At 38.3% G+C, this 16,341-nt stretch overlaps 3 protein-coding genes and 1 pseudogene across 4 annotated transcripts; all 4 read left to right on the forward strand.

Moving 5' to 3' along the window:
• The first annotated feature begins 599 nt into the window (after positions 1-599).
• Positions 600-5,350, forward strand: LOC117620976 (threonine--tRNA ligase, chloroplastic/mitochondrial 2). Of its 2 annotated transcripts, XM_034351234.1 has the most exons (8): positions 600-1,128; positions 1,712-1,858; positions 1,958-2,105; positions 2,545-2,798; positions 2,926-3,303; positions 3,384-3,692; positions 3,943-4,143; positions 4,557-5,350. In XM_034351234.1, the coding sequence occupies exons 1-8, from the start codon at positions 808-810 to the stop codon at positions 4,815-4,817; spliced, it is 2,019 nt and encodes a 672-aa protein (XP_034207125.1). In that variant the 5' UTR covers positions 600-807; the 3' UTR covers positions 4,818-5,350. The 2 variants fall into 2 exon arrangements, with proteins under 2 accessions (XP_034207125.1, XP_034207126.1); XM_034351235.1 differs by lacking the exon at positions 3,943-4,143.
• A 159-nt stretch (positions 5,351-5,509) lies between these two features.
• Positions 5,510-7,569, forward strand: LOC117620985 (exopolygalacturonase clone GBGA483-like). The gene is made up of 3 exons (XM_034351244.1): positions 5,510-6,005; positions 6,144-6,455; positions 6,561-7,569. The coding sequence occupies exons 1-3, from the start codon at positions 5,874-5,876 to the stop codon at positions 7,317-7,319; spliced, it is 1,203 nt and encodes a 400-aa protein (XP_034207135.1). The 5' UTR covers positions 5,510-5,873; the 3' UTR covers positions 7,320-7,569.
• Positions 7,570-8,061: 492 nt separating this feature from the next.
• LOC117620981 (exopolygalacturonase-like) lies at positions 8,062-10,020 on the forward strand. Its single transcript, XM_034351241.1, has 4 exons — positions 8,062-8,251; positions 8,359-8,670; positions 8,850-9,368; positions 9,485-10,020. Exons 1-4 carry the CDS (start codon positions 8,117-8,119, stop codon positions 9,728-9,730), a joined length of 1,212 nt encoding a protein of 403 aa, XP_034207132.1. The 5' UTR covers positions 8,062-8,116; the 3' UTR covers positions 9,731-10,020.
• A 2,598-nt stretch (positions 10,021-12,618) lies between these two features.
• LOC117620982 lies at positions 12,619-14,478 on the forward strand (annotated as a pseudogene).
• Positions 14,479-16,341: the final 1,863 nt, after the last annotated feature.

Below are 16,341 nucleotides of genomic sequence, written 5' to 3' on the forward strand. Positions count from 1 at the left end.
TTAAAATTATAAGTTACGTAACAAGAAAGTAGGATTATTAATTTATGTGTCGTTTTAAGATTAGTGTTAAACCTTTTGAATTTAGAGTTTATATTGAAAAAACAATTAAGCCATGGTCTAAAACAACGAAACTTTTTATAATTAGTGTTATTTTTTTTTTAATTGAACTCGATGTTGCCCTTTCTCAATATCACTTATAAAATAGAAAAAACTTATTCTTATTTAGATACGTAAATTGTCTTGAACATTTCATTCGTTTTTATAAACATTTGATTGCTAATTACAAATTGAGATTTGTATTAAAAAAAAGGATTTAACTCCAAGTTTACAAGTTATAGGCTAAACTATAAGGATATGGAGGTTTCTCACACACACATTATCAAGTTGTAATTGGGAGTTGGAATCTGAATGCTACGTGGGTCCTTTTAAATTTTTTTGAAATAAATAGTATAGCCGCGCGGCTATACTATTTTAATATTATATTTAAATAGTACGACCGCGCGGCTATACTATTTATGAAAAAAATAATAAATAAAAGGGACCCGCCTATCGCCTACAAGCTTCGCCTTTTTCCATCCCGTTGGCAATTTGGCTCCAATTTTATTAATTTTTATTTTCGGTGAGAGTTGGCTTCAATTAGAAGTGTCTCAGTGCCTCACCCTTCAAGAAGGCGTCCGAGAAAAACCCAATTAGCCAAACCTCCACCACATACAAAGTCGCAAACGCCACTGTCACGCTCAAACTCTCCCCGTAGCTCACAACCCTTTGAAGTATACATCTTCATACTCACTTTCAAAGAAGATCCAGATGTTAATTCTTCAGAGAATGGCCACTTCTTCTTCTTTCCTTTCAACCCCTCTCCTAAAGGCTTCTTCTTCTTTTCCCACCCATTTCCTTTCCCCTCTTAAACACTGCGTTTCAGCACCCAGCACAGAGTTCAGGGCTCTTGCTCTTTACAGGAACAGAAATGGAGTCTCCACGTCTTCGGCGGCTGTGGCTACGGAGACTCAGGTTTCGACCCAAGACGACAAATTGAAAGAGACCCAGAAGGAGAAATCTGATAAGCTAGAGAAAGTCGTGCTTCCAACCAACGAGTCCTCTGAGAGCCTTCTCAGAATTCGCCACACGGTTTTGTACTTTGCTTTTGAATTTTTTCTTCTTCTTTTCTTTTGATGGGCCATTCTATTTCATATATTTTTTAATTGGGTTTTTGGTGGTTTATGCTGTTCTTTTGGTTGCTCTATTGGTTTTAGTTGTTTGGTTATTATGCTAATGTGAGTGTCATATTGAACTAGAGGTACATTCAGTTTGAAATTTCTGAACTTTTAGGTGCTCGGGAAGTAATGCTTTTTAAAGTTGTATGTTTTTGTACCACCACTTCCAAATTCCAATTCTGTGTTATTAATTGTCACCTAGAATAGTTCTATCCATTTTGTTATAGAAAAATGAGGAAGTGAGAAAGAGGGACCAAAAAAACCATAACTTTTGGGTAATTTGATTGTTTAGGACTGAAAAAAATGGTTCTACAAAGTAGATAAGCTGGGGAATTTTTTTTTTCTTCTGGAGTTGGGAATTTGAGAAGATACTTGGGTTTTATGTCTTATGTATAGTGTTAACTATATTTCTTTCCATGAATGTCCTGAGAATTTGGTATCAAGGGTGCCTTTTCCGTTGTTATGAGGATGAAATGCTTATATCTGCATCACTGCAGTGTGCACACGTGATGGCCATGGCTGTTCAAAAGCTCTTCCCAGATGCAAAAGTGACAATTGGTCCGTGGATAGAAAATGGGTTTTACTATGATTTTGACATGGAGCCTTTGACAGACAAAGAGTTGAAGAGAATCAAGAAGGAGATGGTAAGCGGAATTTATGTATCAGTTATTATATTTTTACCAAACTTTTGGAACCATGAAAGCATTGCAAACTATTCATTAGCCTTTTTATGTCGTTTGTAGGATCGCATCATTGGTAAAAATTTACCACTTATAAGAGAAGAAGTTTCAAGAGATGAAGCTCAGAGAAGAATAACTGCTCTCAATGAACCATACAAATTGGAAATTTTGGATAGCATTAAGGAAGATCCCATTACCATATATCATATTGGTAAGGGTTTCACCATTTTAAGCCTCAATGTAGAATCAAAGGTGATGATTTCATATGCAGGAACTGTTCATAAATGATTTACTAAATAAAGAAAACAAATTAATCAGCTATTTCTTTTGACCTACACAGTGGTATGTACAGTGGTATGTTTTGAGAGTCAGAAGATAGAAATTTATAGGAAGACAAATTGGTGAAAGAAAAAAAGAGAGGACAGGGGTGTGCTCAGGGAAAAAGATGTTGTTGGTGCAAGTGTTCTCATTAAAATTAGTTACTGATATGAGGATCTTATCCGAGGAATCTGTTGCTCGGGCTAATTAAACTATGCATATGTTTATACATTCGCATGCACTCGGATTTGATTTTGTTTTGAACTAGCATCTAGTTAAATTAGAATGTCTTTGATGTCATAATCCCTTAAGTTATACTAAATCCTTCATAGGTAATGAATGGTGGGACCTATGTGCGGGACCTCATGTTGAATATACTGGAAAAATTAACAGAAAAGCTGTTGAACTTGAGTCTATTGCTGGTGCTTACTGGAGAGGGGATGAAAAGAAACAAATGCTGCAGAGGATCTATGGAACTGCATGGGAGAGTGAAGATCAATTGAAGGCATATCTTCATTTCAAAGAGGAAGCTAAACGTCGAGATCACAGGCGCCTTGGTCAAGTACTTGACCTGTTTTCTATACAGGTACTCAAATTGAATTGCACTGAATCTCTTTATGCTGTTTATACAGGTTTAACAGCAGTGTGATTAATTGTAATCATCTGGTATGAGGATTCTTGCATTGAACATTTTAGTTGGTGAATTTTTACAGAATGATGCTGGTGGGGGTTTAGTGTTCTGGCATCCAAAGGGTGCTATTGTGAGGCATGTAATAGAAGATTTGTGGAAAAAGATCCACATAGAACGTGGTTATGATCTGCTGTATACTCCACATGTTGCAAAGGCAGATCTTTGGCGGATAAGTGGTCATCTGGATTTCTACAAAGAGAATATGTATGATCAGATGAATATTGAGGATGAACTTTATCAACTTCGACCGATGAACTGCCCCTATCACATCTTGATTTACAAGAGGAGGCCTCACTCTTATCATGATTTTCCTATTCGAGTTGCTGAGTTGGGAACAGTATATAGATATGAGTTATCTGGAAGCTTACATGGCCTTTTTCGTGTAAGAGGTTTTACTCAGGTATGCTGTTAGTTTCTCCCCTCCCTCTCTTGGCCTGTGCTATGAAGTGTATTTTGTTTAACCTCAGGACCATTTTGTAGGATGATGCACACATCTTTTGTCTAGAAGATCAGATTAAAGATGAAATCAGGGGTGTCCTAGATCTTACCGAAGAACTTTTACTGCAATTTGGCTTCAGCAAATATGAAGTCAATCTCTCTACGAGGCCAGAGAAATCTGTTGGAGATGATGATATATGGGTGAAAGCAACATCTGCCCTCAGAGATGCTTTGGATGATAAGGGTTGGAGCTATCAAATTGATGATGGTGGTGGTGCCTTTTATGGTCCCAAGATTGATCTTAAGATTGAAGATGCTCTTGGAAGGAAGTGGCAGTGCTCAACTATACAGGCAAGTCCTCAACTTGTGACAGGCCGAATTTTAATGTGTGTTTTTTTTAAAAAATTGGCAGTCTCTCCATCTCTCTGTCTCATTTTGTAAAATGTTCATTGGAGATTCTAAGCATTTTTTTTTTGAATTGATCATACTTCATGGATATGTTTAATTGACTAAAACCACTTTATTATTTTCTTTTTAAATTGTTTGATCTTAAAAAAAAAAAAAAAAAAAAAAAAAATTTACCATTCCACAAACTGTGCAGGTTGATTTTAACCTACCACAGCGTTTTGACATAACATATGTTGACTCAAACTCGGAAAAGAAGCGGCCTATAATGATTCATAGAGCTGTTCTTGGGTCCTTGGAGCGTTTCTTTGGAGTCCTTATAGAGCATTATGCTGGGGATTTTCCATTATGGCTTTCGCCAGTACAAGCTCATGTTTTACCGGTTACTGACACTCAGGTACGCAAAGTAGGTTGCACATTTAATGTTTCAAAAAACTCAACCCTCAACACCTATGTACTCTTTGGTTTCCCCATGAAATTTGAATGGCTGAACTTACATAGGATCAGTATACTTAATTCATTTATCTCACGAGTGATTGGCCATACCATGAATTACAAACTTGTAATTCATTCAAAATATATTGTTTACGAGGGTATACACTCCAACGCTGCGAAGTGATGGATCAATTTAAAATGACGTGCAAAGGGGCCATTCAAATTTCTTTACACAAGCAAACCAACGTTAAAGTCAATGTTCCTTGTGTTCCTAACTTCTATTATCTAGGAATTGAGACAGTCATTTTATTTTATTTTTTGTTGCTATGAGATGATTATCTTTGCATTGAAGCAAAAGTTTAAATTTCTGTACAGCTTGATTACTGCAAAGAGGTAACCAACAAACTGAAAGTAAATGGTATTCGCGGTGAACTTTGCCACGGTGAACGCCTACCAAAACTGATTAGAAATTCAGAGATGCTGAAAATCCCATTGATGGCTGTTGTCGGTGCCAAAGAAGTTGAAACTGGCACTGTTACAGTAAGATCCAGGTTTGGTGGGGATCTTGGCACTATGGCAATTGATGATTTTGTCAGTACAATCAAGTCGGCCATTGAAAGCAGAGCGTCAATTTGAAGTGCTTGTAGTTGCTGAAGGGTGGTCATCCTATTGATTTTGAAAGGTTTCTAGTCACATGAAAAGGCAAAAACGAAGCAGAGTTGATAACTAGGAGCAATTTTGTTGCATTTGTCCTGTACCATAGTAGCATTGTACCCATTTATTGTTTAGTCAGTGCCGAGATGGATTCATCATATTGAAAGATTCATTTGCAGTGAGAGCTTGAAGTTGGCAACGATGCAGAAAGGTAATCAAAGCTTGAATCTTGTCAAAGAGCTCATGCTTCCCAAATTCATTACAGGTTGCACTTATATTTGTATGTATTCACAGACCAAGGGGCAATAATGTCAGCCAGACGTCGATTAAAAGTTTACCTGGTTTGCGTTTGGAACTGGATGGCCTGATGAAACATTGTTTTTTTTTTCTTTCTTTCTCTTTTCATACTTCTTTTATACCTATCGACGTTGATGTTTTCTTGCTGTACTTTGAAAAAAATTAACAGTCGATGATGACTTTTTAGTGGAAGGGTGATAAAAGATTGATTGTGCATACAAGGGGTTTGTGTGGCTCAATTTCAAACCTTTCATTTATTTGATCGAGTGGTCCTAACATTATTTATTAATGTCCAAGCCATAGAGCTTTCCAGGATAACCATTCAAAATATCCAATTTGCGTGGTGATATGAGACTTTCTAATGTGCATTAAATGTAATAGAGCAATGAATTAATAAGCTTTACCCTTGTTGGAGGCCAATAAGCTCTTCCACACACGTAGGTTCTCAGAAAAAGCTAGACATGCATATTTGTACATGTGAGAGGTTAGAGGTGCAAAAGCCTGGTTAGCAGGTAAATTAAGAAACTATAGCACCTAAAGTTGGAGGATAATTTGAGGAGTTGAAGAAATCATCACCAAAAAAATGAGGACCTCATAGATTTAGTCCACATAAAATTAGGTTCAAGATTTTGTGGTTTTCAGCTTCCTTAACTACACTACATAACGAAACTCTTCATTGAAAAAGTACTCGAGGTTATTAGAATTTAGAAGCTCAAACTTGTTATACGAAAGAAGCCTCACATGGGTTCAAAATTTATTCTTGGAACTACATTCTTTTTGTTCTTGATATCATTTTCCATAAAAGCCAGAGCTGCAGATTTTGATATCAAGAAGTATGGAGCCAAGGCTGACGGCAAGACAGATGATAGCCAGGTAAAACTTTTGTGCACATTATACAAATGTGATATTTCTCTTCCCAGATATTTAGTACGTTGTAAATGTTGTCAAACTATGAATGCGGGCGTATATCTTGACATCTTAGTAACCTTTTGAGTATGCTATTGATTTTAGGCTATTAATAGTGCTTGGAAAGAAGCATGCGCATCCACAACTCCGAGCACGGTTGTGATAGCAAAAGGAAACTACATGGCTGGTCCAGTGAAGTTTCAAGGGCCCTGCAAAGCACCGGTTAGCATTCGGGTTGAAGGAACCCTGCAGGCTCCGGCAGAGCCAGAAAAGCTCAAGTCACAAGATGGTTGGGTTGTTTTCCGAAATATTGATGGGTTAACAGTCTCAGGAGGTGGCACTTTTGATGGCCAAGGATCAGTAGCTCGGTCCAAAAATGATTGTGCCAAAACTGGAAAATGCAACTCACTGCCTATAGTAAGTTTTTGAAATTTGAAGTCCCCGTTTTTTGGATCAATTTCTTGTGAGCTAGAAACAGAGGCTAACAAATAGAATTTGCTCAATTGGGTTCCTTGAACGCAGAACATAAGATTCACAGGGCTTACCAATTCACACATTCAAAACATAACAACTTTGAACAGCAAGCTGTTCCACATAAACGTCTTGAACTGCAAAAACCTGACACTTCAACATGTGATCATCACCGCCCCTGGTGAAAGCCTAAACACAGATGGAATCCACATTGGCCGGTCATCGAACATCAACATCACCGGCGCAGAGATCAAAACCGGCGATGATTGCATCTCTCTTGGCGATGGAAGCCAGCAAATAAACATTGAAAAGGTGAAGTGCGGGCCGGGCCACGGTATCAGCATTGGGAGCCTAGGCAGGTACCATGATGAACAACCTGTCACAGGAGTCACAGTGAGAAACTGCACCATATCAAACACTTCAAATGGCGTGAGGGTCAAGACATGGCCAGCTTCTCCAAATGGTGTGGCCTCAGATTTGCACTTTGAGGACATAATTATGGAAAATGTGAAGACCTCCCCTGTTCTTATAGACCAAGAATACTGTCCAAATGGCCAATGCCAAGCAAAAATCCCGTCGAAAGTTAAGATCAGCAATGTGAGCTTCAAGAACATTAGGGGCACTTCTGCTGATCCTGTTGTTGTGAAGCTTGCTTGTAGCAAAGGCATTCCTTGCCAGAATGTGCAAATTAGTGACATCCATTTGACATACAATGGGAAAAATGGTGCTGCCACATCTGTATGTACTAACGTCAAGCCCACTATGACTGGCCAAATTTTTCCACCTGCTTGTGCAAAGACTGCAGCTTAATTTGCTGCAGCTTTAAGGTGATTTAATTGCATCTTAAAGAGATGATTAAAAGAAATTAGTAGGAATTTAGATGAAAATAATCTGCAGGGCGCCCCTTCCATGCTCAATTGGAATGGTGGGTGGTGGACTACACATATGCAACAGTATAGATGTCATCTTCTGTATACATGTATTATGGATTTAGATTAATGTACTATTGTTATTCATGGGAAAGAAATAGTAGAGAGATGTAAAACTTACTCACTGTTAATCATTCTCAACATCACTATTTACTTGATCCACCAAACAAGGCTCCTTCTGTTCCATTATTTGAAATCTCAAACTTGACATAACCACAATCAACCCTCAATAGCATTCTCTCTCTCGCAATGGGTTCACCCAAAAACCAATTGGAGGAGTAGCAGAGGCCGTTGAGCCCAACACGTGCCTTGCTATATAAGACATATGACCTCTAGGCTTTAATTTGAAAAATCAATTTTGTGTGAGTATTTTTTTGTTAATCTTCGCACCAAATTGGATTATAACAGGTTTAGTACTTTTGGTTTATAAGTCATCCATGTCATAAATCTTTTCTTTCTAATCTGACATAGTCTTGGAAGAAAAAATCTTTTGCCCAAATTGGAAACTGAGCGAAGCTTAATTAATTACTAATTATAGGATGGTTGACCTACATTCAACTTCTTAATTGGCCAAATAAATATTAACGGTGATGAGCTTTCCGATGGGAGTATAAATTGGGCTGAAAGCAATGGAGTTTCATCATACTCCAAACAAAAAGGAAATAACAAAGTCTCAAGATGGGTTTGAAACTGAAAAATGTCTTGCCAATGTTTGTGTTCTTGTTGTTAGCATGCACAGCTAAAGCTCAATCTGCTGCCTTAGATGTGACAAGTGCAAAATATGGTGGAAAGCCAGGCTCTGATATTACCCAGGTAATAAAAACATTTGTATTCGTATTTGGTTCTGATTAGAATTTGTTTCTACAATTGTTTGCCAAACTAAATCATTAACATTTTTAAATTTGCGTAATGTTAATTAGGCTTTAGAGAAGGCTTGGACAGATGCATGTGCATCAACAACACCAAGTAAAATTGTTGTTCCAAAGGGAACATTCAAGTTTGTAGGAACAACTTTTAAAGGTCCTTGCAAGGCTGCTATTGAGTTTCAGCTCCAAGGAACATTGCAGGCTCCAGTAGATGGCAGCCAGCTCCCGAAGGACGACACTTGGATTGGTTTTGACCACGTCGACGGGCTCACCTTGTCAGGTGGTGGAACTTTTGATGGCCAAGGAGCACAGTCTTGGAAAAACAATGATTGCAACAAAAATAGACAATGCAAATCTAAACACATTGTAAGATGATTTAATCCTACCATGTTGTTTTATATACTTGAAAATCTACCTGTGTCACATAGGAGCGTTTGCGAAATCTTGCTCATTGATCAATTCTTGACTTGATGATACGTGATCCAGATTCACAGTCTGACAATATAAACATATTTGTGTTTGATTGGTTTTCTTAATATATGCAGAATTTGAGGTTCCACGTCCTCACCAATTCCAAAATTTTGGACGTAACTTCAAAAGATAGCAAAAATTTCCACGTCAATCTTCAGAAGTGCGAGAAGGTTGAAATCAATGGATTTACCATCTCAGCACCTAAGGAAAGCATGAACACAGATGGAATTCACATCGGTCGTTCAACTGGGATCAACATCACTGACACAACCATCGGAACTGGGGATGATTGTATTTCGATCGGTGACGGTACCAAGGACCTCACCGTGACCAACGTTGCTTGCGGGCCAGGCCACGGCATAGCCATTGGGAGCCTTGGAAGGTACCCAGAGGAAGAACCCGTGTCCGGCATCAATATTAGGAAATGCACCTTGACTGATACAACGAATGGTGTGAGGATCAAAACATGGCCTGCTTCCCCGAAAGATAGCACTGCCTCGGATATTCACTTTGAGGATATTACCATGGTTAATGTTGGTAACCCTATCCTCATTGACCAAGAGTACTGCCCATGGAACGAATGCAAAAAAGGGGTATCTATCTATAACAATTTATTAACATCATATATTTGTTCCTTGTTAATCAAGTCATCATTTACTTAATCTTTAAAAGGATTTAAATTAATCAATTAATGAATGGTTTTGTGTAGGTTCCTTCCAAAGTTAAGATCAGCAATGTTAGCTTCAAGAACATCAAGGGCACATGTACCGACCCAGTTGCTGTGAAGCTTGTATGCAGCAAAGGCCTGCCATGTGAGAATGTGGAATTGAGTGACATTGATCTCAAGTACACTGGAGACAAAGGCCCTATTACCTCTATGTGTTCTAATGTCAAGCCGACAATGAATCGCGTGGCACAGCCTCTGGCTTGCGTTACCGGCGCTGCTGCTGCTTGATCTAACAAGCACAAACCATGCTGCTGATGTTTCTTCAGAGATACATTGGTTGTGTGTTCTTCGATTTTGTGCTAATTGTACTTGGTGTTTTCATCTAAGAGGTGGAAAATATCTCAGTACATTTTTTGGTTACATCTTAAAAGAGATGAATAAATTAGTAGGAATTAGATGAAAACAATCATGGGAAAGAGAAAGAAAGTTGTATTTGATTAAAAAAGAATGTTACTGGAATATGAATCTTCTTTGGATATTTGTTTAACCAAATTTACTCAATTAGCCTCTTTATTTAATTGTTTCCGTATGAATGACCACCTCGACCAGTGGTGTGCTATGAAGGGGAAGAGGGAGGGGTGATTCAGTCTTATGCTTTTTATTTTTTGTGCAAGAATAGAAGTAAAAAACTTCAAACAAAAAAGTAGAAGGATTATTAATTCTTGTAATGTGTTGAGTTTAAATGTACATTAAAAAAAGGGTAAATTGTCGAATACCCCCTTGAACTATCATGCTTGTCGAAATCTCCACCCTGAATTAATTTTTTAGCCAATTTAGCCCTTGTATTAAATTTATTTGCCGACTTCACCCTTGCTGTTAGCTTTTGACAATTTCCATCCAAATCTTTGTTAAAAAAGTACCATGTAAGGCATATACTTCACTGTTGAATTTGAAATTGATTTTTTTTTCTCTGGTTCTTCAAAGAGCTCGAATGGGGGAGAAATTTTTTTTGGGGGGGGGGCGCGGCGCGGACGTGGATGGAATTCTGGTTTCTGCAAGTGTGGGTTAGGAGGACGGGGGATGGATCTGTGGGTGGTGGTTGGTGGTTGGTGGTTGGGATATGGGGGCAGAAGAAATCATAATGTGGGAGAAGAAATCGGGGGAGGGGGCGCTGATTCTCGCGGGGTTGGGGGAATGGGGGAAACTAGAATTTATAAAAAAAAGCTGAAACTAGAAAAAGAACTCCAAGAACTAGCGAAACCCAATCCTTGCCCAGCTTTAAACTTTATGAACCATACAAAATTGACAACACCCAAGGTGGTTCCAACCGTGAATTCTTCAGTCAATTAAAAACTCAAATTTTTTTTTTTAATAACAAAAACATTATTTGTAAAGCTATAAATACTTATCTGCTGGTGTGCTTTAATATATACTATGTTAATTTGGTAGAAAGGGCATCATAAATTATTTCGACTTTTAATTACTATATGGAAAGAAGTAATTGGAACTTTTAATTATTTCAACACAATCGGGGAGAGGGGGAAGGGGGTTCTGGTTTCTGCGAGTGCGGGGTGGTAGGTTGGGTGGTGGGCGGGGTGTGGTTTGGTCTGTAGGTGTTGGTTGGGAAATCGGGGAGAAGAAATTGGTGGGAGGTTTTCTTTTTCTCTATTTGATTTTGTTACATTTTCCTTATTTTTCTTAATACTTTACCCTGTAAAATTTCAAATTTACCCTTATATTTGACGGGCATTTGGATGGAATAGTGAAAAAGCTAACGCCATGGGTGAAATTGGCGAATAAATTTAATATAAGGGCTAAATTAGCTGAAAAATTAATTCAGAGTGAGGATTTTGACAAGCGTGATAGTTCAGTGGGGATTCACAAGTTTACCCTTAAAAGAACTTAAAAATTTGCCTTGAACATTTGTTATCTACTATCATCTGCATTTTTTATGCGCGCCATGTTAATGATTCTTTCTTCTTTGTAGATGTGGATTAGGACAAAACAATGTGCCAATCCCCTTGCAATATGAATCTTCTTTGGATATTTGTTTAACCAAATTTACTCAATTGGCCTCTTTATTTAATTATTTCTCTTCCCAGATATTTAGTACATTGTAAATGTTGTCTGTGAATGGAAAGAAGCATGCGCATCCACAACTCCGGACATGGTTGTGATAGAAAAAGGACACTACATGGCCGGTCCAGTAAAGTTTCAAGGGCCCTGCAAAGCGTTGGTTAGCGTTCGAGTTGAAGGAACCCTGCAGGCTCTTGCAGAGCCAGAAAAGCTCAAGTCACAAGATGGTTGGGTCATTTTCCAAAATATGGATGGGTTAACAGTCTCAGGAGGTGGCACTTTTGATGGCCAAGAATCAATAGCTTAATCCAAAAATGATTGTGCCAAAACTGGAAAATGCAACGCGCTGCCTATAGTAAGTTTTTTAAATTTGAAGTGCACGTTTTTTATTCATCAATCTTGTGTGCTAGAAACGGTAGTGGCTAACAAATAGAGTTTGCTCAATTGGGTTTCTTGAATGCAGAACATAAGATTCACAGGGCTCACTAATTCACACATTCAAGACATAACATCTTTAAAAGCGAGCTGTTTCACATAAACGTCTTAATAAATTGCAAAAATGTGACACTTCAACATGTGATCATCACCACCCCTGGTAAAGCATGCCTTAGATAAGGCCCTCACTCACTTCTTATAAACCCAGGCTAGCTAGGTCCCTTAACTTTTCAATGTGAATATAAAACGAATTTCCAATAGTCATTTCTCTTGTCACGACTGCTTTGTTACAAATTATGGTCAAGATTTTATTAGCTTGATTAGAGCATTCGGAAACAATTTTTGGTTTATGAAAAATCAGTTTTGTGTGTGTATTTTTTTGTTAATCTTTGCACCAAATTGGATTATAACAGGTTTAGTACTTTTGGTTTATAAGTCATCCATGTCATAAATCTTTTCTTTCTAATCTGACATAGTCTCGGAAGAAAAAATCTTTTGCCCAAATTGGAAACTGAGCCAAGAGCCATTGTAGGTAATTCATGTTTTAAAAGCTGAGCAGCTTAATTAATTACTAATTATAGGATGGTTGACCAACATTCAACTTCTTAATTGGCCAAATAAATATTAACGGTGATGAGCTTTCCGATGGGAGTATAAATTGGGCTGAAAGCAATGGAGTTTCATCATACTCCAAACAAAAAGGAAATAACAAAGTCTCAAGATGGGTTTGAAACTGAAAAATGTCTTGCCAATGTTTGTGTTCTTGTTGTTAGCATCCACAGCTAAAGCTCAATCCGCTGCCTTAGATGTGACAAGTGAAAAATATGGTGGAAAGCCAGACTCTGATATTACCCAGGTAACAAAAACATTTGTATTCATATTCGGTTCTGATTAGAATTTGTTTCAACAATTGTTTGCCAAACTAAATCATTAACAGTTTTAAATTTGCGTAATGTTAATTAGGCTTTAGAGAAGGCTTGGACAGATGCATGTGCATCAACAGCACCAAGTAAAATTGTTGTTCCAAAAGGAACATTCAAGTTTGTAGGAACAACTTTTAAAGGTCCTTGCAAGGCTGCTATTGAGTTTCAGCTCCAAGGAACATTGCAGGCTCCAGTAGATGGCAGCCAGCTCCCGAAGGACGACACTTGGATTGGTTTTGACCACATCGACGGGCTCACCTTGTCAGGTGGTGGAACTTTTGATGGCCAAGGAGCAGAGTCTTGGAAAAACAATGATTGCAACAAAAATAGACAATGCAAATCTAAACACATTGTAAGATGATTTAATCCTACCATGTTGTTTTATATACTTGAAAATCTACCTGTGTCACATAGGAGCATTTGCGAAATCTTGCTCATTGATCAATTCTTGACTTGATGATACGTGATCCAGATTCACTGCCTGAGAATATAAACATATTTGTGTTTGATTGGTTTTCTTAATATATGCAGAATTTGAGGTTCCACTTCCTCACCAATTCCAAAATTTTGGACGTAACTTCAAAAGATAGCAAAAATTTCCACGTCAATCTTCAGAAGTGCGAGAAGGTTGAAATCAATGGATTTACCATCTCAGCACCTAAGGAAAGCATGAACACAGATGGAATTCACATCGGCGTTCAACTGGGATCAACATCACTGACACAACCATCGGAACTGGGGATGATTGTATTTCGATCGGTGACGGTACCAAGGACCTCACCGTGACCAACGTTGCTTGCGGGCCAGGCCACGGCATAGCCATCGGGAGCCTTGGAAGGTACCCAGAGGAAGAACCCGTGTCCGGCATCAATATTAAGAAATGCACCTTGACTGATACAACGAATGGTGTGAGGATCAAAACATGGCCTGCTTCCCCAAAAGATAGCACTGCCTCGGATATTCACTTTGAGGATATTACCATGGTCAATGTTGGTAACCCTATCCTCATTGACCAAGAGTACTGCCCATGGAACGAATGCAAAAAAGGGGTATCTATCTATAACAATTTATTAACATCATATATATGTTCCTTGTTAATCAAGTCATCATTTACTTAATCTTTAAAAGGATTTAAATTAATCAATTAATGAATGGTTTTGTGTAGGTTCCTTCCAAAGTTAAGATCAGCAATGTTAGCTTCAAGAACATCAAGGGCACATGTACCGACCCAGTTGCTGTGAAGCTTGCATGCAGCCCAGGCCTGCCATGTGAGAATGTGGAATTGAGTGACATTGATCTCAAGTACACTGGAGACAAAGGTCCTATTACCTCTGTGTGTTCTAATGTCAAGCCGACAATTAATCGCGTGGCACAGCCTCTTGCTTGCGCTACCGGCGTTGCTGCTGCTTGATCTAACGAGAACAAACCATGCTGCTGATGTTTCTTCAGAGATGCATTGGTTGTGTGCTCTTCGATTTTGTGCTAATTGTACTTGGTGTTTTTATCTAAGAGGGGGAAAATATCTCAGTACAATTTTTGTTACATCTTAAAAGAGATGAATAAATTAGTAGGAATTAGATGAAAACAATCATGGGAAAGAGAGAGTTTTATTTGATTAAAAAAGAATGTTTTTGGAATATGAATCTTCTTTGGATATTTGTTTAACCAAATTTTCTCAATTAGCCTCTTTATTTAATTGTTTATGTATGAATGACCACCTCGACCAGTGGTGTGCTAGGAAGGGGAAGAGGGAGGGGTGATTCAGTCCTATGATTTTCATTTTTTATGCAAGAATAGAAGTAAAAACTTTAAACAAAAAAGAAGAAGGATTATTAATTCAAGTAATGTGTTGATTTTAAATACACATTAAAAAAAGGGTAAACTGCCGAATACCCCATTGAACTATCACGCTTGTCAAAATCTCCACCCTAAATTAATTTTTCAGCCAATTTTGCTTTTGTATTAAATTTATTCGCCAACTTCACCCTTGTCGTTAGCTTTTGACAATTTCCATCCAAATTTCTGTGAAAAAAGTACCATGTTAGGCATATACTTCACTGTTGAATTAAAAATTGATTTTTTTTTTCTTTGGTTCTTCAAAGAGCTCGAATGTGGGAGAAATAAATCGGGGGGAGTAGGCGAGAGGGGATTCTGGTTGCTGCAATTGGGGGTTGGGAGGACGGGAGGGGGGGTGGTGGGGGGGACAGGGGACATATCTGTGGGTGGTGGTTGGTGGTTGGGATATGGGGGCAAAAGAAATCAGAATGTGGGAGAAGAAATCGGGGGAGGGGGTGCTGATTCTGGGTTTTGCGGGGTAGGGGGTTACGGGTTGGGGGGAATGGCCTGGGTTTATAAGAAGTGAGTGAGGGCCTTATCTAAGGCATGCTTTACCAGGGGTGGTGATGATCACATGTTGAAGTGTCACATTTTTGCAATTTATTAAGACGTTTATGTGAAACAGCTCGCTTTTAAAGATGTTATGTCTTGAATGTGTGAATTGGTGAGCCCTGTGAATCTTATGTTCTGCATTCAAGAAACCCAATTGAGCAAAACTCTATTCTGATTAGAAACGTGCACTTCAAATTTAAAAAACTTACTATAGGCAGCGCGTTGCATTTTCCAGTTTTGGCACAATCATTTTTGGATTAAGCTATTGATTCTTGGCCATCAAAAGTGCCACCTCCTGAGACTGTTAACCCATCCATATTTTGGAAAATGACCCAACCATCTTGTGACTTGAGCTTTTCTGGCTCTGCAAGAGCCTGCAGGGTTCCTTCAACTCGAACGCTAACCAACGCTTTGCAGGGCCCTTGAAACTTTACTGGACCGGCCATGTAGTGTCCTTTTTCTATCACAACCATGTCCGGAGTTGTGGATGCGCATGCTTCTTTCCATTCACAGACAACATTTACAATGTACTAAATATCTGGGAAGAGAAATAATTAAATAAAGAGGCCAATTGAGTAAATTTGGTTAAACAAATATCCAAAGAAGATTCATATTGCAAGGGGATTGGCACATTGTTTTGTCCTAATCCACATCTACAAAGAAGAAAGAATCATTAACATGGCGCGCATAAAAAATGCAGATGATAGTAGATAACAAATGTTCAAGGCAAATTTTTAAGTTCTTTTAAGGGTAAACTTGTGAATTCCCACTGAACTATCACGCTTGTCAAAATTCTCACTATGAATTAATTTTTCAGCTAATTTAGCCATTGTATTAAATTTATTCGCCAATTTCATCCCTGGCGTTAGCTTTTTCACTATTCCATCCAAATGCCCGTCAAATATAAGGGTAAATTTGACATTTTACAGGGTAAAGTATTAAGAAAAATAAGGAAAATGTAACAAAATCAAATAGAGAAAAAGAAAACCTCCCACCAATTTCTTCTCCCCGATTTCCCAACCAACACCTACAGACCAAACCACACCCCGCCCACCACCCAACCTACCACCCCGCACT

The sequence above is a fragment of the Prunus dulcis genome, chromosome 3 (assembly GCF_902201215.1).
Source record: "Prunus dulcis chromosome 3, ALMONDv2, whole genome shotgun sequence".
NCBI lineage: Eukaryota > Viridiplantae > Streptophyta > Magnoliopsida > Rosales > Rosaceae > Prunus > Prunus dulcis.

Bases quoted from the DNA above. Each gene is read 5' to 3' on its own strand.
- LOC117620976 (XM_034351234.1), top strand. From the start codon at position 808: ATGTTAATTCTTCAGAGAATGGCCACTTCTTCTTCTTTCCTTTCAACC. The intron at 2,799-2,925 runs GTACTCAAATTG...GAATTTTTACAG, and splicing joins TTGACCTGTTTTCTATACAG to AATGATGCTGGTGGGGGTTT. The intron at 4,144-4,556 runs GTACGCAAAGTA...ATTTCTGTACAG, and splicing joins TACCGGTTACTGACACTCAG to CTTGATTACTGCAAAGAGGT.
- LOC117620985 (XM_034351244.1), top strand. From the start codon at position 5,874: ATGGGTTCAAAATTTATTCTTGGAACTACATTCTTTTTGTTCTTGATA. The intron at 6,006-6,143 runs GTAAAACTTTTG...TATTGATTTTAG, and splicing joins GCAAGACAGATGATAGCCAG to GCTATTAATAGTGCTTGGAA. The intron at 6,456-6,560 runs GTAAGTTTTTGA...CCTTGAACGCAG, and splicing joins AATGCAACTCACTGCCTATA to AACATAAGATTCACAGGGCT.
- LOC117620981 (XM_034351241.1), top strand. From the start codon at position 8,117: ATGGGTTTGAAACTGAAAAATGTCTTGCCAATGTTTGTGTTCTTGTTG. The intron at 8,252-8,358 runs GTAATAAAAACA...AATGTTAATTAG, and splicing joins CAGGCTCTGATATTACCCAG to GCTTTAGAGAAGGCTTGGAC. The intron at 8,671-8,849 runs GTAAGATGATTT...TAATATATGCAG, and splicing joins AATGCAAATCTAAACACATT to AATTTGAGGTTCCACGTCCT.